The 22,073-nt window shown below is 22.6% G+C and overlaps 7 protein-coding genes across 7 annotated transcripts; 5 read left to right on the top strand and 2 right to left on the bottom strand. All coding sequences in view use genetic code 6, as the record gives it.

Moving 5' to 3' along the window:
• Positions 1–12: 12 nt before the first annotated feature.
• Positions 13–2,337, top strand: TTHERM_00295280 (hypothetical protein; the record flags this gene model as incomplete). Its single annotated transcript, XM_001013160.3, has 1 exon — positions 13–2,337. The coding sequence occupies one exon, from the start codon at positions 13–15 to the stop codon at positions 2,335–2,337; it is 2,325 nt and encodes a 774-aa protein (XP_001013160.2).
• A 543-nt stretch (positions 2,338–2,880) lies between these two features.
• Positions 2,881–6,813, bottom strand: TTHERM_00295290 (Vps54-like protein; the record flags this gene model as incomplete). Its single annotated transcript, XM_001013161.1, has 4 exons — positions 2,881–4,167; positions 4,291–5,468; positions 5,527–5,879; positions 6,089–6,813. The coding sequence occupies 4 exons, from the start codon at positions 6,811–6,813 to the stop codon at positions 2,881–2,883; spliced, it is 3,543 nt and encodes a 1,180-aa protein (XP_001013161.1).
• A 1,212-nt stretch (positions 6,814–8,025) lies between these two features.
• Positions 8,026–9,941, top strand: TTHERM_00295300 (spinocerebellar ataxia type 10 domain protein; the record flags this gene model as incomplete). Its single annotated transcript, XM_001013162.2, has 4 exons — positions 8,026–8,232; positions 8,289–8,447; positions 8,498–8,680; positions 8,733–9,941. Exons 1-4 carry the CDS (start codon positions 8,074–8,076, stop codon positions 9,939–9,941), a joined length of 1,710 nt encoding a protein of 569 aa, XP_001013162.2. The 5' UTR covers positions 8,026–8,073.
• A 468-nt stretch (positions 9,942–10,409) lies between these two features.
• TTHERM_00295310 (hypothetical protein) lies at positions 10,410–11,991 on the top strand (the record flags this gene model as incomplete). The annotated part of the gene is made up of 2 exons (XM_001013163.1): positions 10,410–11,042; positions 11,236–11,991. 2 exons carry the CDS (start codon positions 10,410–10,412, stop codon positions 11,989–11,991), a joined length of 1,389 nt encoding a protein of 462 aa, XP_001013163.1.
• Positions 11,992–12,601: 610 nt separating this feature from the next.
• On the bottom strand, positions 12,602–16,461 carry TTHERM_00295320 (hypothetical protein; the record flags this gene model as incomplete). The annotated part of the gene is made up of 2 exons (XM_001013164.2): positions 14,104–16,461; positions 12,602–14,050 (listed from the first exon to the last, which is right to left on the bottom strand). Exons 1-2 carry the CDS (start codon positions 16,327–16,329, stop codon positions 12,602–12,604), a joined length of 3,675 nt encoding a protein of 1,224 aa, XP_001013164.1. The 5' UTR covers positions 16,330–16,461.
• Positions 16,462–17,186: 725 nt separating this feature from the next.
• Positions 17,187–17,867, top strand: TTHERM_00295330 (polyadenylate-binding protein; the record flags this gene model as incomplete). The annotated part of the gene is made up of 1 exon (XM_001013165.1): positions 17,187–17,867. The coding sequence occupies one exon, from the start codon at positions 17,187–17,189 to the stop codon at positions 17,865–17,867; it is 681 nt and encodes a 226-aa protein (XP_001013165.1).
• Positions 17,868–20,118: 2,251 nt separating this feature from the next.
• TTHERM_00295340 (polyadenylate-binding protein) lies at positions 20,119–22,032 on the top strand (the record flags this gene model as incomplete). The annotated part of the gene is made up of 1 exon (XM_001013166.2): positions 20,119–22,032. The coding sequence occupies exon 1, from the start codon at positions 20,203–20,205 to the stop codon at positions 22,030–22,032; it is 1,830 nt and encodes a 609-aa protein (XP_001013166.1). The 5' UTR covers positions 20,119–20,202.
• Positions 22,033–22,073: the final 41 nt, after the last annotated feature.

The raw sequence follows: 22,073 nt of genomic DNA, 5'->3' as shown, positions 1-22,073 counted from the left end.
TATAAAGAATTAATGTTATAGATGATAAAAGAAGAAGCAAAATAAATAAACTCAAATACGCTTTCTTTTATTCAGTAAAGAAATCAAGATTAAAGCTATTTTGGTTAATAGCAAAACATAGACATAGGTCCATGGAACTCTTAAACAGAGAATTTTAATTAAATATTAGATATTGAACTATCTTTGAGTAAATATAATTAGGGATTTTACTAAAAAAATGGAATTAAAAGTAAGAAAAGGGTTGCAAAAAAAAATAATAAAAGAAGCTTAAGCTAAATGGAAAATTAAGAATATAAAAGAGTTTAAGATCTAATAAAAGATGAAGTTTAAAGATAAGAAAGCAACATTATTAAAACATAAGAGAATACAAATTAAAAATAGTTATTAACGCATAAATTAGATTATGAAATAGGATTATAACCTTTATAAAGAGGGGTTAATGCAAACTAGAATTTAGAAGATTAAAAGACATAAAACAAAGAATAGGTAAAATTAGATATAAAATATAGCTTTTTAAAGCCAATTACTGATAAATACTTAAACTATGGCAGAAGGAGAAGTACTAAATTAGTCTATTAAAAGCCTTATACTTAAGAAGAAGAAATATGTCAAATACATACTGAACCTTCTTAATAATTATTTAAAAGCATATAATTTAAAAATGAAAAATTATTTTAATCATAAATTACATAAAATATTCTTGATCTAAAAAATTCTTAAGACTCTATAAAATTCAAATAGCTATAAAAAATTAGATATTTTACGCCTAGTTAAGAAAACACTAATTTTCCAAATAATTATTTATAGTTAAATAATAATGAAAATTAAAGACTCAAAACAGTAAACTGTAATTACAATTTCAGGACAAATAGCTAAAGAAGAAAGCAATCTCTGTAAACACAAACAATAGAAAATGGATATAGTCTTTGCATTACTTAGGAAAATCAAAAAAATCATAGCTTGTCTTCATTATCTTTAAGTGATAGTTCAAAAAATTAAGACATATTAATCACAGCCGCAGATGTTTCGATTTGTTAAAATCAGAAAGATCATTTAAAAGAATAATTGATAAAGCAAACGCAAGATAATATCTAGCTTTTATAATCAACGCCTACAAAAATAGGTAATCTATTTTAAGTTAGCTCCAAATATAATAAATACAAAAAAATAGATTAAAAGCAAAATGATCATGTTAAATATAATTTAGATAATCAAAAATATAACATTCATGAAATTAATTAAGATTTCTGTAACAAGCGCTATAGCTAAAATTAAAAAATAGTTTTAAATAACTTTAATAAAAAAAATGAAATTTAATAATAGCAGAGTTAAAAACCTCCTCAATCTGTTCTTATAAGTGTAAAAGAATAAAATTAAAATTGGAAGTAAGAAGATATAGACTCTGAGAATATAATTAAAGTCTCTCGCAATTAATATTAAAATATTAATAATAAAAATAATATATTAAATTAATAATAAACATAATAAAATGAAAAAAGAATAATATTAAGAGACATGGTAATTGCTACTAATATCTAGACTAAGAATATTAATAGATTTTCTAAAAATGTGAGAGAGGATTTCGAAAAAGATTAAATAAGTTTTTAATAAAATTAGGATACAAATATTTAATAAAAAAAAGGTATTTAACCTTGCTTCGTTGACTTGAGCTCATAAAAAACAAATAGCATTTAATAATTTTCTAACTTTAATTCCTTATAAAATTAGTTGTAATAGACAATTTAAATTGCAAAAGATAAATGTGATAATAGAAATAATAAAGAAAAATCAATTGATTTGGAAAAATAAATATTTTAGACCGAATTAAATAATTTTTAACTGTATAATAATTAGCTTAATCACAAGAGTTTAGATCTATCTGTAGCTTTAAATAAGCAAGAATAGGATTAAAGATAAAATACATGTTTAATTTATAGAAAAGCACCATGTTCAAAAAATTAACTAAAATTTGATTGTAATATTAGCTAGAGTCCTGTTTAACATAATAATAAAAGAAATTAATAATTGGATTTAGAATCTAAAAGCTTGCTTAGAAGTAGCTGTCATGATATTTATCATAAATAATTTGGAGGTTAATTTTCAATCTAAAATAATAAATCTAAAAGAAGTACTTCTACTCCTAAATAAACTGAAATGCTTTTTGAATACATTAAAATTCATAAAAAAGAATAAATAGACTTAAACAATGAAAAAATAAAAAAATAGAATGAGTCAAATTAGCTTTAGCAAGCAAGAAAGAGCATAAATCCTTAAATTGATTTTAATCATTTACCTAAAATAAAATATGAAAATACTACAATAAATAATTAAGATTGATTGATTGATAGATATTTCACTTTTTAAATAAAAAGAAAATTAATTTATTAATAATTTTTGTTTCAACTAAATAAATTTCTCAAATTAGGAGAAAATATTTAATTTATAATATTGTACCTATATTGTTTTTCACCTATTCTAACAAAATTATAATAACATAAGCAATTTTCAGTTAGTTATTATTTACCATAAAATTAATATCTTAACAGCTATTTCATTAATTCTAGATCAAATTCTATTCAAATATTTAAATAAAAAAAATAAAAAAATAATTAAACAGTCAATATTATGTTAAATATTATTTTTTTATTAGATTATCTCTATTAAAATATTTAATATTTTTAATTTTATAGAAATGCGATTTGATAAGTGTTTGTTTGACTACTTATTGCATTTTTTTGAATTAAATTTTACTAAAATAAAAATTAAAAATTTGCAAAAAAATTATTTATTTATTTATTTAAATTAATTAATTTTATATAATATTATTTAAATTCTCTTAATAAATTAGTTATCATTTATTTATGATTATCTAAAATATTTTCATGATGATTGGTTATTTACTGAAATTTGATTATTACTATTCTTGTTAGGTGACTCAGATTATGAGTCATTTATCATATTTTTGTTACTATTATTATTTATATTAATTTTATTCATTTCAGATGATTAGTACATTTTTTCTGTTTATTAGTCATCATCATTTTCTTTTAACTAAGAGAATTTTTTAGTGATTCTTTAAATTTCATCTTCTTTATTATTTTATTATGCTTTTTATTTTGAAAGATCTATTTATTAATCTTCATCTTCTATGTTTTCAATATTTTATTACTTATTTTTTATCTCCTCCAATCTGGGTACTTTTTAAATCTAAATTACTTACTCTACTGAATGAATCAACATTTCTATATTAGAAAGTTGTGGTATAATAGATATCTCGACTATTTCATTACAAAAATAGGTAACTTCATCTTTTATCCTTTAAACAGAAAGCCTATTACTGTCAGAAGAGGTTAACAGCTAAATAAATGTATAAATGTAAATTTCAATAAAATCATTAATAATCATTTCAAAAATATATTTCAGCTCACTTGTGTTTAATATTTCCTCTAAGACGTTATACATTGAGCGAATACTATCAACAATACGTGCAGTTTGAGCAAGAGGAACATTTATTTTTTCTTAGGGTTTATGCCAACCAAGCAAATTTACCTATGATGCAGATTTTTATAACATATCCTTAATAATATTTGGAATTGTTCCAAAAATTTCGGAAATATGATTTTAAATATCTATTTTGATCTTCTGAAACTCTGCATCAATTATTTCCTTCGAAACATCTGTATTTTAAACTAATCTTTCTTTGATTTTATCAAATATCTTAATAAGAAATGTCAAGTTTAGAGAGCTAGTGGCTAAATTTTTTACTGTAACTTTCCCATTCATCTGTGGAAATTAAGGATTTTTTCCTTTTGCAAGTACAATAAACTCTCTTGAAAAGGTATTGTACTACCTTAGAAGAGAAATAAATCTGATAAAATATTCTTTGCTGTATTATATTTTAGATTCTGCCATTATTCCTATATATTTCTAAACTTGCTTTAAGAAAACTAAAAATCCTTCAGAGAACATGTACTTTTTATTTTCCTTTTCAAAGATGAGCTTATTTAATTGAATTTTGTATTCTCTCTCAAATTTTTTAATGTAATAATGATTTAAATCTTGTAGGTCTTCCTCTTCATCTTCACTATCTGCTTTTATGATATTGCTTCTTATTTTGTTAAATTATTCTTCTTCATCATCACTATTGCTATGTAAATCATGTTTTTTCTATTTTAAAAACATTTATTTTGTTTTAGGTTTTCATTTAATTAAAATATTTTAAGAAACCCTCCATTTATTTTTCAAATTTAATACTAAATAATATCAATAGTTGTAAATTAAAAATATTACTTTTTATATAAAAAAATAGTCTAAAAGGTTGTATATTTTATATGAGATGTTACAAGGATTCCAATTATCATTAGATAAGGCATTTTCTAATATAATTCTTTGCTTTTCATCAAATGTTGTAAATAGCTCAAAATGAAGTCCTGATTTTTGCTTGTAGAAATAATTTATGTCATAAGTTTGAATGGTGTCTTTATTTGCCTTTACTAATTCAGATTATATTTATATTGGTAGATTAGTGGATTCTAAAAAGGATAGCTCAGAGGTTTTCTTAAACATAGTAGGAAATTCCTTGAGCCAATATTAAAAGAGTTCATTTGAAGAACTTATTTTGAAGGCCAAATTAGCATCTGTAGATGTATTGATATATTTTACATATGCAATCAGATCAGAAGAAAAGGTATCTAATATTTCTATCTAAAATTTAGTGAAATTACAAATAATAGGTAATACTTTTTAACCCCAATATTCTACTGATTGCTCAGTTTACCAAGTAGAAGTTATTATTTCTTACTTTATTTGATAAATCAAGGAAAATGATTTAACAATGTAAGATTATATTAACTTTGAGTAAAACTAAGCAAATTTAATCAATAGGATATCATTAACATCATTTAAAAATGCATGTTAATCATCCTTATCTTATTTAAATTCTTTATTCTCATGATAGTTATGAGTTTTGTAAAGCTAAATACAGTATTCTCTGAACTAATTTCTAATTTAATTTTGAAACTTTTATACATCTTTAATTATGTTATTTTTAAGAACTTCAATTCTTATAAGTTCAAAGTTATGTGAGGACTTCAGGTATAACTTAGCCAATTTTGTCTCAGTAGCTTAAATTGAGTGAATATCATTAAAAGTCCATTCAAATACTTAGAGGCTTTCATCTATATCATCTTCCTAATCATAATGAATTGATGATGAATCATTGTGTAAATTACTGTTGTAGCTGTGAATGCTAGAAATATCTATGCTTAGTTCTGCATGATTCTACTTTTTCTAAACTTCTTTATAATTTAAGTTTTCTTTCAAATATTTGCTAATGCCATCAAGTAATTCTGAGTAGTGGTCTTGCTCTTCCTTCTTAATAACTTAGACATATTTCTTTTAAATAAAATTATAAAGGCTTATTGACTTTAATTTTTCTAAAAGCCTATCACTTTTCTTAACTTCTCCACCTGTAAAATTAATTTAATTTAAATTATATATTTTTTTTTGTAAAAACTAAAATATTACTTATAGTCATTTTGTTTTATGAGTTAGCAATTTATGCTTGTAAGTTATTCTATGGTGAAGAATAATTAGATAACTTTTCCTCTTCATTTAGTAATATTTGCTCTAACTTTGGATCTTCTTATAAAGCTAAATCTTTATTTTAGTTTAATTATTTCATTCTAATTAAAACTTCATAAGTCATTAAAAGTCTTTGTTGAGCCTTTTTCTTTTTGACTATTTCCAAGCCTCCTTTCAAAAGCTTTTATTTCATTTTTTAATTAGTTTCTTTAATTATCTTAACTTTTTAGAGATTTTCTTCACACTTACTTCCCATTTTATCAAAATTTAATATCATTTCAAGTATCTGATTGAATCTATTTATAAAAATAATCATTAAATATTTGCAATTTATGTTTAAAAATGTTGCATCAAAAGCATGGTAAGTTATATTTATATTAACCAGCTCTAAAACAATTTTTTCTAAACTAAAATTTTTATATTAAATAAAACTCTAAGCATTATCGTCTGTTGTTTTTTGCTTATCCTTTAAATTATTTTCTTAAATAAATTGAAAACTTTTTACCTAAAGTATACTTGATAGAATAAATTTAGCTCTACTTCATCAAGGTATTCAACTAATTAATTTTGATACTACATAAGAGCCCTAACGTCTCTTCCAATATCATTGAAAAAAGGATAGTTTTCATTTTCATACTCTTTAAAAAATATTGTAGGCACTTTAGAATAGCAATTAATCAAATTTTTGTTAAGGTGCATATCATGAAGATGATCTTCAAAACTACCGTTTTACTATTTTTAATGTTAATACTCTTTATAATCTGTAAGTATCCTATTTTTATACTGGTCAAAATCGCTTATAGATATTGTCAATTTTTAAAGTTCTTCTTCGCTTAAACTATACTTATTTGGTTTAATATTTTTTTCAATGATATCTTTAATTTTTTCATATTTTTCTAAAACATTATCAACAACTTTCTATGCTCTATTTGGGATTAATTAAGTAATATATCTATTGAATGATTCCATATTACTTGGATTGGTATTATTTATACTTTGCTATAAGCTTAATCCTCCATTAATTCCTTAATTTCCATGAAACGATGCTGACTAATCTAGTAATCCTGCTGTTTAGCGTTGTATTTATGGCGTTTGCTAATTTTTCGGTTAATTTTATTTATTTTTATCTATGCTTGATTAATGAGTTAAAATCGAACTATTATTTGACGCAGGCTATGAATGGCTATCCTGAGATTTTTACTCTTTGAAGTTAGATTGGTAATTGCTCATGTTTTTGGTATCTTTATAATTAGTTTCAATTCTTAATCTTTTTTAAAGTATCTCTTAATGCAATAAATAAACTTGATCTATCAATAAATTGCTTTCTAAAATATTAATGTCAAACTAAACCTAATTTTTAGATAGATTATTGAGTAGATTTATTCTAGTAGATCTATAATTTATGTAGTATTTATTTGAAAAGACTAAAACTTGCAATACTAGCTATCGCTCTTAAAGCTCTATCTTTTTCTTTTATATTAATTTCTTTTTAATTTAGAATTAAGTGTTTGTTAGTACTTTTTATATTATAAATTCAGGTTTTAATTATATTAGTTGAAATTATCTTTAAACGAACTCTTCAATAAAATAAATAAATAACTACATTTAATCTTCAAAATTTTTAATTAATTCAAAAACATACATAAGAAAATGATATAAATAAAAGTTTAACAAGCAAATAAATAAATAAAATTCAAACTTTTTTACCATTTTTTCTAAAATATTCTTTCATTGATTTAATTAAGAAGACTTTCTATTTCCAAATATGTTTGAGTAAAAATACTTTAGGATAAGCAATATGTTACTTTTTGATGTTACCTTTTTGCATTCATTTCTAAAAATCTATTTCAATATAAAACTAGTTCTAAATTATTAATTATTTTTGAATAATTTAAAAGTATTAAATGTCCTTTTAAGGAAAAATAAATAAATGTTTAAATGTTAAAATATAATTTAAATAAATAATTTGTAGACTAAATTTTAACTAATTACAATACCACATTTATTTATTTATTATGTTTTGATTATTTTTTATTTAAGAATAATAAATTTATCAATAAAAGATTCATTTTAATAATTATTTTATTACAAAACCAATATAATTAAGTTTAAATTTCAGATTTAAAAGTTTCCTTCATTTTTTGATTTTTAAATCTATTTATTACTAAAAAGGTTTTAATTTTTAGATTATTAGCAATTTAATAATTATTGATTAAATAATAATTCTAAATTAAAATAAATTTCTTAAAATAAATATTAAATTTAAAGTAAAAAGGTGTGTTTTTTTTAAGATATTTTTTAAATTGATCAAACTTCCATAAAGAATTATTATATTTTGAGATCTGAGATTTTCTGATAGCAATTATAATTTTTACTATATATTGTGATGGCTAAATATTTCATAGATATTTCATCAAAATATTTGTCTAACATAATTCATTAAAAATTAATAATAATTAGAAAAAAGTAAAAAAATTTAGTTTATAAAGTATGGATAAAGATTATAGACCTGAAATTCCATAAATGGATTCTCAAAGTATTTTCAATTTATTTTTATAAATTGAAATTAAAGATAATGAAGAATGCAAAGAAACTATTTCTTTAATTTGGAAACAACTAAGGCTTTTAGTTACAAAAAAATAGTGCTAAGTAATTATCAAATTAACTTAAATAATGATAACTTAGCACATTTTTAATTTAAAAAGGATGAAGTTAGACAGTTCTTACAATAAAGTAATTGTTTTAAATCTATTTTGCAGAAAGTAATTAGCATAAACGAAGCAAATATACTTCACCAAAGTAATATTGATAGCTTTTTCTTTTAGTTTATGGCTAATTTTATTACTGGAAATGAACAAAATTAGGTAAAATACTATATTTTTAATTCTACATAATATTTACTATTTTTAAATAGAGTTTTATGGCAGAAGAAATTTTTAGCAAAGATGAAACCTATTATCTACTTTTTAAAAAAGTCTATGATTCTTTTAGCTTTAGAGATTCCAAACTAAGAAAATTTATCTGCACATTTTTGTATAACTTTTTAAAAGCTTAAAAGGTAGAAGTGGTCATGAAAAATATTATGAATAGCCTTTCAGTAATTAAATTAAAATAATTGTGTATTTAAAAATTATTAATTTTATTTATAGTTTTAGCATATTTTAAAAGGAGTACTTGTAGAATTTTTAGAAAATAAAAATGAGAGTGATATTAATATTTAAGAATAAGCAACCTAATAAATATAAGCTTAGTCATAAGAAGTGTAGGTTATTTATTGGACTCTGCTATTAATTTCTCATCTCTTTAACTTGAGTTAAAATTAGTCATTTAGCATTATATAGTATTTAGAAATTTTGTTTGTTTCTGAGGAAGGGGTTTATGTTGAGTAAAAAAACGAAACCTACCTATTCAAATGTAAAGGAAAGGAGTATAATTTATATGAGCTTGTTTCAAATAGTTTATTTGAAAAATTCTAGCTCTTCTTGTACCACATTTCCTAAAAATTTATTGATGAAAAAGTTAATAACTCATTTGTAAAAGGACTAGAACCTACTATTATAGATGTAAGATGCCAGTACGTTAATAAGAGTGATTATTAGTTCCAACTTAACACAAATGACTTGGATTATATCACAACTTAATTTAAAAATATACATTAAAGCATATATAACTTATTAGATGCAAAAAAAGCCTTTGAGCTGGTAGATCCTCAAGATTTAGATGATGAGGAAAAGCTATTATTTACTAATCATTTGATATAAATTCATGATAAAATTAGAGTATTTTGTAATCTCACTTTTTTGGGAGCATACAACAGCTAAATTTAGAAAAAAATATTTGATAACGGATTATTTGAGGAGGTCTTAAAGTTAAATTAAAATTTATAAAAATTAAATAGCTTAAGTTTTGATCGTTCTCAAGCACTAATTAATTCCAAAAAGCAATGCTTGCTTTACTTTTCAGCAGAAAGTTATTAAGATATCTTTTCTAACATTATGAGATTTTTAAGTAATGTCGTTCACATTAACAGAGAAGCATAAGATTACATTTTATAAAATGGGTATTTGCTAAGTTGCTTGAATTAAACTTACATGGATGAAACTAATCCTCTTCAAAGAGAATGGTCTGTTATGCTTATCCGTAACCTATGTGACAGCAACGATGAAATGCAATCAGCCATATCAAACTTGAAAATGTTTGAATTCAGTGATAGGACTAAAGAAATATTGTAGAAATATTAAGCCAAAAAAGAAGAACTTGAGCAAATTAGACAATCCATGAAAGATGGAACTATACAGAAAGAATTAACAAAAATTTGTGAAGAAAAAAAAAATGAAGATTTTGATGATTTTATTTGATTAAATAGATTTTTTATATAATTATTTAAAAATAAATTATTTTAAGTGTTTGTTTGTTTTGATATGTTTGTTATTTATTTATTCTAAATATTATATTCTCATTTTTATTATTATTTTATATATTAAACACTTATAAAGGAGGTAAAAAAAACGATATAAATCAAGATGTTTCATTATTTTTAATTAGGCCTTGCATACTTTGTTTGTTTGCTTAAACATCATAAACATATATATTAGCAAAAACAAAAAAAAAAATTTTTTTTCTTTTGAATTATTATAACTTTTATTTTTTGATTATAAAATTAAGTAAATCATTAAAATAAATTAATAATTACTAAAAAATAAATTCAGTATAAATAGCTAAAAGCAAAAATTTATAATCTTAAAGTTTATCCTTTAGCAGAGCTATTAGAGTTATTCGTATACATTGAAGCTATCTATTATTTAGAATAAAAAGTTTGATAAGAAATGTCTGAAAAGCAAATTCCATCTAAAAATGCAAGCTAAATTGACAATAATAGCAAACCTAAAGAATCATAGAATCAATCATAATAAGATGTGCATTCAAACACCTAGCTGAATAAAAATGATAATTCTTAAATTCATCAGTAAAATGATGAGAAATTGGAGAAGCAATAATCTCAGGGGAATATTTCATAAGAAAATTTAGATAATTAAAACCATGAAAAGCAATAGAGTCATCATGATAGTTAGATAAGTGGACACGCTAATTAAAATGAAGATGGACATTTGGGAGATGATATTCATGATCATAAAAATGAAAACGAAAGAGAAAGTGATCATCATCATTCCAGAGACAATTAAAATGATTTCAATTAAGATGAAGGTAGTTAAAAGAAAACTCACGGGAATTCAGCCAGTAAATATGGGAGTGTCGAATAAAAGAATAGCACTATCACCAATTATTACTAAGTTAGAAAAGAAAGAAAATAAGCAGAAGTTAATACTTAATCATTAGCAAATAGAATCTCCTTGCTAAAATAAGAAGAGGTCAGAACTTTAAAAAAAATAGAAGAAACCCGTAAAAAGGCAATGGAAATCTACTATTTAAAGCTGAAAAATTAAAAGAAGCAATAGACTGTAAAAAATTATTTTGACATATTTAGGTTTTTTTCTTATTAGATCTTAAGCATTTGATGTTAATAGATAAAAATAATGTGTTTTTTAAAATAAATAAATAAAACGCCTAAAAAATTATTAGTAAATTAAACAGAAAAATAATTTTTAAAGTAATTTTAAATCATTTTGTTCATTTTTTGTTAAATTATTAAAGAAAGTAGAATTACAACAAAAAGAGCTAGCTAGAAAGAAAGAGAGAGTTTCATAGTTAAGAGCCTCAAGTATGGAATCTAAAAAAACAAATAAGGAAATGTACGAGTCATAAAAACTATCAAATGCAACAAAAATGAAAGAATTGAAGCTACAAAATGAAAAGAAAATTAAAGAAAAAAAAGATGTTGTTATGAATAAAGCCAAGGAGAAATATGAAAATATAAAGCAACAAAGAGAAAATAGATAGTAAAAAATAAAAGAATTTTAGGATTACAAGAAGGACCATATTAAAAAAGAAATTGAAGTTAAGACTACACAGGAAGATAAAATTAAAGAGTAAAAAATAAGAGAAATGAAGAGAATGGAAATGCTTGAAATGGATATAATTTAAAGGCTCTAATCTACCTAGATGATGTAAAAACATGCTTATGAAGAACTTGAGAGTGCATTGCTTTTATCAACTGAAGAGTTTTATGAAAAATATCTTAAAAGAGAAATCAACAAATAAGAAGGGTCATAGTTTGACTAAACTGAAGAAAAGTAATAACATTAAGATAACTAACATAAAGAAGGAGAAGAAAACAACGATGATAGATCTTCCAGTTCTCAAATACAAAAATCCACTAGCTAGCCTAATATTTCTTAAGAAAAAGAGCACTAAAAAGAAGAAAATAATGAAAAATAAGGCAGTGAGCAAGAAAAATCGATACATTCAAATTAAAATACCTCTCAATAAAATATTCCTCAATAATAATGAGCAAACATTGATTGAATTTTTTTATTTTATAAAATTATTTTTTTATATTTATTTTGCAAGTTTATAACATACCTTAAGCAAGCAATTTTCAAATACTTGTCTACCTACTAATATTGAATTTAAGATTATTAAATAAAATATTTATCATAAGAATTAATTTTAAAAAAATTCAATATTTTATTTGTTCTAATAATCACATATCATTTTTATTTTTTAATTATTTAAATTAAAATGCTTGATTATGTATTCTTGATCATTCATTTTAAAATTAACTACAAAATTTTTTAAAGAATAATTAATTCAATTTAAATATTTCAAAAATTTGATTCAAATATTTTATGTACTTATCATATTTTTAATTAAATTCATAAATATTTAAAATTAATTTTAATAATATTTTTCTAAAAAAATAAATTTTCTGAATTGATTATAATTGATAAAATATTTAAACATGCAATTTTTTGATAAATACATTAAATTAATATAATTTAATTTTAAATTAGTAATTAATAGTGTTTTTTTAAATTTTTTTAATAAAGGTTTATTCAAAAATATTATCTTTAAATTAGATATCAGCAGAAATAAATTAATTTTTATTTTGTAAGGATAATCATAAATTTTTTGAGGAGAAATTTAAAGTAGTATTACTTAGTTAGTTTATTTCATTTTATTCTTATACAAGATTATAATTTTAAAAGTGTACACTTTTTCTTTGTTTCTAATTCTTTGTTTCTCTAGGATTTGCTTTCAGATTAGAAATTTACTCTAAATTAGTTTTTTTAATAAATAATTAAAATGGATCTTATAATTATTAATGTCTTGTAGTATTAGAACCTCCTATTGAATTAGGAGTTTCTTATAAAACTTTAAATCTATTTAAAATTAACTCTTTTTATTAATGAATTTGCTATGGATTGTAAGATTTTACTTTTTCTGTTTCTTTTTTAGATTCATTTTCATTTTTTTAAAAATCTTATTGAATTTAGTATTTTTCTTATTTGGAAAGCTAATCTTTTTAGTTTATCATAAAATCTATTTTTTGTTAATTGTTTTTACTGTAGATATATTCTTAAAAGTTAAATGTTTTGCTAGCCACAGATTTTATTAACATTTCTTTTCTTTTTTTAATAAATTTAGAATACCAATCATTTCCTTCTTAAAATCCATACATTAGTATAAATATTTTCTTCACATTGAGTAATCTATCTTCAGCAGTTATATTATTATACTTTTTAATAAGCCTTTCTAACTCTTATTCTTTTAAGCTATCAATATTAGTTTATATGTGCTAAATTTACTCTGATAATTTTTTATTATATTCTAAAATTGACAAAGAACCTCTTTTTAGATTGTAAAGAAAAAAATAGTATTCATCTTCTTCTTTTTATCTATTTGCAAATTTAAGAGCACTCGAATACCTAGGTTCTCTCTCTTTCAGAGCATTTTCCTTTACTCTATCCTAAAAAAGGAGGCTAGAATTATCTTTTTCCTAATCATCTTCCTCTTAGACAATATAATTTTGTGAATAAAGCTAAAAATATTCTAAATTTTAATTCTTTGTTTGAAGAGTATTTTTAGATATTTTAGAGAGTTTCTTTTTAATTTCTTGTTTATGATTTACTTCTTTTCCTATCATCATTTTAAGTAATTTTTTATCTTCATCTTCCCAATTTCTATTAGAAACCAAATTTTAAGATATTAAAGATTAAGAGAGTGCAGGAGAGCTACCTTAAGCTAAATTTTTTATAATTTAATTATTCATTTTGATTTCTATTTAGCTTTATTAGTCTAAGAACGGTTTTTTTGGTTATGTTAAATTAAGTGAAGATTTTAAAATAGGAGAACTAACAAACTCTTACTGACTTTACTAAATTTTATTCAACTAAATTTATGAGTGGAGAGAATTTTTTGTGCTTTTTGAAACTATTTAAAATTCTTCTTGAAGTTTTTCTAGCTATATACTGAGTCTCTAGAGTTTTTTTACAAATTCGATATTGTCTTAATCAAAGTAATTAGGTAACATTTTTTCGTCAATTTCTTCATCGATTTCCTACATATACTGAATTGATATATTTTTATAAAAAATTTAAAATTCTAATTTAAAAAATATACTTCTATGAGCTTAATGATTGATATTTATGGACTTTCATATGACTTATGCTATTAAAGAAGAGAAAGATAGTAATTTTTTAACTACTTTTTTTTTGTTAGTTTTGAATTCTTTAGATTACTAAGCTCTTCCTGGAGGCTGTTTGAATTAAGTTAATTTTCTTTAAGTAGTTATTAAAGTTGCCTTATTTTGTTACTTAAGGATCTTTGTCTTCTATCGAAATCAATTTAAATGTTTTTTTGTTACTCTTAAATTTAACTGTTCAAATTCGCAAATGATTTTTAATTTTTCTGCTCTTTGTTTCTTCCCTATCTGAGTTATTTTTCTTAGTTAGATTCTTGCTCTTTTTCTAAAGTAATATTTTGTCTGCTGAAAACTTAATATTTTTAGAGTGCTGCTTTTTCAAGTTCAACTTGCATTTTTTACTGCAAATCTTTTTTTTCTTCTTATATTTAATTTATTATTGACTGTAATTTAAATGTTTCTAAGCGGCTAGATTCTAAAATATCTTTTTTTTCTTTGATATTGCTAACCATTTATTTGTAATTTAATAAAAGCTATTATTGAACTTATTCGTTTAAAAATGTACCCTCATTTGCATTTTCAAGATTTTTAGTTAATTGTGCACTTTATTTAACCTAATTTAAAGTAAATTCTTTTTCTAGTTATTGGATATATTATTCTGTTTTTGTTTAACTTTAATTTCCACCTACCTTTTTCCCACTCACTAAATTGAGTAGTTATGGAGTACCAGATTTTGCTCTCTTAATTTATTATATAAATTTGAATGAATCTAAAGTTTTCTTTTAAAAATTTTCTATTTCATCTTTGACAATTTCTTATTGTTTTTAAAAAAACTAGCTTGTTATGCTTTAAGGTCTAGTATTTCTTTCAGAAATAAACCCTGAATTTTATCTTTCTTCGTTCACCCTAGGACTTGGTAATCTAGATAAAAATTATTTTTATTTTTATCCGTTTATATTATCTTAAAGTGAGCTTTATTCTTTAAACTTTGCTAAAAATCTATGTTTTAAATCTTCAATATGCTCTTAATGAAGTGGCTCTATTTTTTTCTTAAGTTTTAAAAGAAATAATTTTTCTATAAGCATCTCATTTGTTTCAGATTAAATCTGTTTAATTGTTTTTTTTGGCTAAGCTATAATTTTAATAACACTTCTACTATCCTAAGTTTCACTATCATAATTTTGTAAAGATGATGTTTATTATTGGGTAGCTAATTAATTGGAACTAATTTCGTTTTCAGGTTCATAATATTTTTTTTTTATTTTTCTTTTCATTTAAGGCGAGGCTCCATTAGAAAGTAAATGCTTTTATTTATCATCAGTGCTATTTGAATTATTCTTTTGAATTTACTAATTACCAGATGAACTAAAATCATAATTATTTACTATACTATTTAAGATGATTTCATTTATTTATGGTTCCTAGTTAATTGTGCTTTCTTAAACGTTCAATTTCATTCTTTGCTATATATTAGAAGCATTAAACTTAGTAGAATCTATTTATGAAAGTTATATATCATTTGATATTGACATAGTTTGTCTAGAAGTTTATTAGTTTATATTGCCATTTTAATTTTTTTCATATTCATTTTTAGCTTAATTTCCATTTAAATTTTAAACTGAAATTTATTTAAATTATCTTAAATGCCTATTATTAAATCTATCTTATCCTAAGAAGCTCTAAGTTGATTCTTTGATGCCAAATATCTATTCAGTATAATTTTGAACTCTTTTTGTATTCTCTAATTCATTTTTCCACTCATCTAGCTCTTCATATAATTATTTTTGATCAATTTCATATATATTACGATTGTCTTTATCTAATTATTATTATGGTGATAAACTCTATCTTTTAGAGCTATTCTTAAACTTTTAGTCTTATAAATTGTTTTTGATATTTTCCTTCTACTGTATCAAGTTTTAAGAATATTTTCTTTACGATTGCTATACATCATTCGTTAAGTTCTACCTATTTTTGATTTTTATATTACCCTTTTGATAATTAGAGCTATTAACAATATTTGTTGGAAGTGGATCATCCAAATCACTTAAATATCTAACATTTGTAAGCTATTATTGAGAATCTTAAATAAAATCTACTCCATACTATGCTTTTTCTTCAATATTATCTGAAAAAAATGCAATATTCTTTTTAATTTATTTATTTGGTATATCTTTATTTTACTTTTAGTTATTCTTTAGCATAAGTGTCCGTCCAATATACCTATAAAAAAATGTATTTTTTGTAATGACTCTCAATAAAAATATTTAATATTTTGGCTATTTTACAGATTCTAGTTGTAATTTTAAAGGAAGAAAAAAAATTTATTTAAATTACTATTTTTTGATCGTAAGTTTTGTAAGTAGTTTAGAATTTAAATTTTAAGATAAAATAACAGTATGTATCTATCTATTATATTATTTAAGTTAGATTTTAATATTAAAATATCAACTTAAATTTAATAAAACCAAAAAATATTAATAGTATATCTTATTATATAAATGACAAAAATTGAAAAGGCATATGATATTTAATCCAATCTTATGATTGTAAGTTATCAAATAATTTTAAATAAATTTTAAATTTAATTATATTTTAATTTTTAGGAAAAATGGAGACTAGTTATATTCACTTAGCTTCTTTGTTAAATGTATTTTTATGTGAAATAGCTGATTTATTTAAGAATTGTTAATATAATAAAATATATAAGTCAATAAAAAGTTGAAAAAATTATTAAATACAAAAATGAAAGTCTAAAATAAATTATTAAAAGTATTTTAAAAATTTTGAGACAGATAGAAATATTATTATGAAAGCTAACATTGTGTTTTCATGTTAAAATGTTAAGGGAAAATTGTAATTACCATGTAGAATTTAAAGGGCAAAAATCTAAATCAAAGAATATAAATAAAAACTCAATTACTGTTCAAGAAGTAGTTATTGAATAAAAAGATACTTTCTATTATTTAAAAAAAAATATATTCTAGCTAATAGATTTGATATATAGACAATCAATACTTTCTTTAAACAAAAAAAACAAAAAAAGACAAAAAAGAAAAAAATGTAATAAACCACCACCACTTAAGATAAAAGGACTCTTTTGAATAAGGAAATTAAATATGTTAATTAATAAAACGAGGATGAACTTAAGCAAAAGAAAAAGTATATCTTATTTATTCATAATGTTCCTTAAGACCTCGAAACTAGTGCTTTACACAATTTTATGTCTAATTATGGTGAAATTATCAATCTTAAGCTTAAGAAGACCGAACAAAACAAGAATTTAGGTTATGGTATCGTTGAATTCAAAACTGAAGAAGCCTACAATAAAATTTTCAAAGAACAGGAGTTAAATGGTAAGATTTCTATTCCAAACTCTAACATATCTATCAATGTCTAAAAGTTCAACGATAGCAACAGAAAAAAGGCAAACAGATTACTCGTTCTTAATTTATTCGAACAAGAAATCCCAGCTGATTAAAAGGAATAGAAGGCTTAATAAATCAACATCATTTTCGAGCAAATTAAGAAAGACCTTTAAGTTCCTCATTTCAAATTCTACACTGAATACAACCATAAATAGAAGAATTTCTGGGTCGTTTTTGATTTCTAATACGATGATGATAAGCAAGAAGAGCATATTTATAAGACTATTAAGGAAAAAGTTGAAAAGAACTTCTCATATTCAGGAGCCTAAAACAAGGGACCTTCTATTATCTTCAAATCTAATGAAAAAAAGTGAAAGAAATGTTTTCTTCTAAATTGCCAAGAGTGACATTAAGGAATGAAGTAGCTCTATTTTTTTCTTAAGTTTTAAGAGAAATAATTTTTCTATTAGCATCTCATTTGATTCTGATTAAAATTTGTTTAATTGTTTTTTTGGTTAAGCTATAATTTTAATAACACTTCTACTATCTTAAGTTTCGCTATCGTAAATTTTGTAAATATAATGTTTGTTATTGGGTAAAAATTAATTCGAAACTATTTTTTTTCAGGTTCATAATATTTTAATTTATTTTTCTTTTCATTTAAAATGTGTCTCCATTAAAAAATAAAATATTTATATAGTTATTATTTGAATTATTCTTTTTAATTTACTAATTACCATATTAGCTAAAATCATAATTATTTACTATTTTATTTAAGATGATTTAATTTATTTATGGTTCCTAGTTAATTATTCTTTCTTGACATTAATAAATGAAGTGGCTCTATTTTTTTCTTAAGTTTTAAGAGTAAAAATTTTGTAAATATAATGTTTGTTATTGGGTAAAAATTAATTTGAAACTATTTTAATTCTCAGGTTCATAATATTTATTATTATTTTTCTTTTCATTTAAAATGTGTCTCCATTAGAAAATAAAATACTTTTATATATTTAGTTATTATTTGAATTATTCTTTTTAATTTACTAATTACCATATTAACTAAAATCATAATTATTTACTATATTATTTAAGATGATTTCATTTATTTATGGTACCTAGTTAATTATTTTTCTTGACATTAAGGATGAAGTGGCTCTATTTTTTTCTTAAGTTTTAAGAGTAAATAAATTATTCTATTAGATCTCATTTGATTCTGATTAAAATTTGTTTAATTGTTTTTTTGGATAAGCTATAATTTTAATAACACTTCTACTATCTTAAGTTTCGCTATCGTAATTTTGTAAATATAATGTTTGTTATAGAGTAAAAATTAATTCGAAACTATTTTAATTTTCAGGTTCATAATATCTTTTATTTATTTTTCTTTTTCATTTAAAATGTGTCTCCATTAGAAAATAAAATACTTTTTTTTATAACGTCATATAGTTATTATTTGAATTATTTACTAGACTATTTAAGATGATTCCATTTATTTTTTTTCTTCAACATTATCTGTAAAAAATACAATATTCTATTTCATTTATTTATTAGATATATCTTTATTTTACTTTTAGTTATTTTTTAGCATTCCAATATACCATAAAAAAAATATTTTTTTTGTAATGAAACAACAATTTATATTTTATGTAATTTGTTAAATATTTTTTAATTTTAAAGCCTAAATTTAATTTTTGAGTTATAAATGAGATTTATGGTGTTATTAAAATATAAAAATATCATTTTAAATCTTTTATTAAATTAGATATTTATTTAATATAGATTTTTTCAAAATATTAAAGAATATATAATAATAGACATAATGAATATAAAAAACGAAAATATGGGGATTTTAGATTTTGCAGGATTATTTGTTTAATCAAGAATATAAAGATTATTAAAATACATTCAAATGAAGAATTTAATTTGGATATTGATAAATAAATAGATAAGCATTGGCAGTGGCTGAAAATGAATATCTGATCTAAAGAATTTAAGAATTAATTAACAAAATAGTAGTTGAATAATGTTCAAAATTAATATTTTGGGAGTTAATTAATTCTAAAAAAATAATTAATTTGCTGATTTTTATTAATATTATATGATATTTAATCCAATCGAATATCGAATGATCACAAGATATCAAATAATATAAAATAAAAAAAAATAAATAAATTTTATATTTAATTATATTTTAATTATTACGAAAAGTTGAGACTAGTTATATTCACTTAGTTTCTATTTTAAATATATTTATATGTAAAAATTACTAATGTGTCTAATAATTGTTTAGATAATAAAATAGATAAATCAATAGAAGGTTAGATTTACAAAATATTAAATACAATTATGAAAGTCTAAAATAAATTATTAGAAGGACGTTCAAAATTTTGAGACAAATAAAAATATTATTATGAAAGCTAACATTATGTTTTCATGTTAAAATGTTAAGGGAAAATTATATTTACCACGTTGATTTTAAAGGGGAAAAAATCTAAAAATGATACAATTTTACTAAAAACTAAATTTCTGTTCAAACAGTAGTTATTGAATGCGAAAGATAGTTTCTATTATTTTAAATCTTGCGAAAAGATTTGCAGATAATATATAAATAATCAAGACTTTCTTAAAAAAAAAAAAGAGACCAAAAAACAAACAAAAGGACAAACCTTTAAAAAAAAAAAAAAAACAAAAAAAGACAAAAAAGAAAAAATGTTATAAACCGCCACTTAAAATTAGAGCACACTTTTAGTCCAATTGCTCCACGAAGGTGTCACCAAGGAACTTATTTTCAAGGAGTTCAAGAAATTCGGTACTATCAAGTCATTGAAGCACTTCCCTAAGAACAAAAGCGCCTTAGTTGAATTCTAATCTCCTGAAGAAGCAAAGAATGCTAAGCAATCCCTCAATCACAATAAGCTTTTGAACAAGGAAATTAATATTGTTAATTACCAAAACAAGGATGAACTTAAGCAAAAGAAAAAGTATAACTTATTCATTCACAATGTTCCTTAAGATCTCGAAACTAACACTTTACACAATTTCATGTCTAAGTATGGTGAAATTACCTCTCTTATGCTTAAGAAGAACGATGAAAACAAGAATTTAGGTTATGGTTACGTTTAATTCGAAACTGAAGAAGCCTACAATGAAATTTTGAAAGAACACGAGTTAAACGGTAAGATTTCTCTTCCTAACTCTACCATCTCTTTCAATATCTAAAAGTTCAACGATAGCAACAAAAATAAGGCCAACAACATCGTCATTCTTGGTTTATTCGAAAACGAAATCCCAGCTGATTAAAAGGAAGCCAAGACCTAATCAATCAACGCCATTTTCGAGAAAATTAAGTAAGAACTCAATGTTCTTCATTTCAATTTCTACACTGAATACAATGAAAGCAAGAAGAACTTCTGGGTCAAGGTTGATTTCCAATACGATGATGATAAGCAAGAAGAACACATTTATAAGACTGTTAAGGAATAAGTTTAAAAGAATTTCTCTTACTCAGGAGCCTAAAACAAGGGACCTACCATTAACTTCAAGTCTAATGAAAGCAGTGAAAGAAATCTTTTCTTCTTAGGTGTCAAGATTGACATTAAGGAATAAGACATTGCTGATTGGATTCAAAAGGCTATTGGTGTTTCTGTTCCTACTGAGAGCATTAAAATTAAAAAGAGAACTAAACCCGCCAATGCTGACGATCAATTAAAAACTAACAATGTTTCAGTTTTCTTTGATTCTTAGGCTGACGGTCAAAAGTTGATGATTTTCTGTGCTAAATAATCTAATAAAAACTCTGTTGATGAAATCTTCGACAACAGACACAAGGTCACTCTTTATCTCAAAAAGAATGAACAAGAAAGTGTCTAAAAGTTGACTAAAAAAATTGGTGAATTCCAACAAAATAGCACTATGGGTAGCAACAAATTCTAAACTGACATTTAAGCTCCTAACCCAATTCACCCCTATGGATACCCTATTCCTATGTTCATGCCCCAATAAATCCCCTTCTAAAATTAATAACCAAAGCTTATTAACATTCCTTCTATGTAACATAATAAGAAGATTTAAAACACTCCTTAACCAATTGAACCTAAACCTCAAACTCTTATTGCTGTTCCTAATAAACCTGCTGCTCCTCAAAATATTTTTATTTAGTTCGAAAAGGCTACTGCAGAAGAAAAGAAGAATAAAATTGAACAAATTACTAATGCCATTTCAACTTAATTCAGCGATTTCGATAAGCTTCAAGATGAATCAAAGAGAAGTATTCTTGGTCAAATCATTTACTATAAAATTTCTGAACTTGATCTTGACAAGAATAGAAAAATCATGGAATATATCCCTGATGTTTAAAACGAAAACCAAGCTAGAGCTAAAATCGCTGAATTCAAACAACAAGTCCCCAAAATTACTGGTATGCTTATCGATACTGACGTCTTCGAAGTTGCTGATATCGTCGACATCGTTAAAGACGAAAAGGAACTTATTGAAAGATGCAGTGAAGCTATCGATCTTATTATTAGTCAAAAGAAATGAAATTTTTGATAATTTTCAATTAAAATTATTTTCTAAATCTT

The sequence above is a fragment of the Tetrahymena thermophila genome (assembly GCF_000189635.1).
Source record: "Tetrahymena thermophila SB210 genomic scaffold scf_8254688, whole genome shotgun sequence".
In the NCBI taxonomy this organism is placed as follows: Eukaryota; Ciliophora; class Oligohymenophorea; order Hymenostomatida; family Tetrahymenidae; genus Tetrahymena; species Tetrahymena thermophila.
Note: the sequence above shows the minus strand (reverse complement) of the source record. Positions and strands in the feature narration are given on the sequence as shown.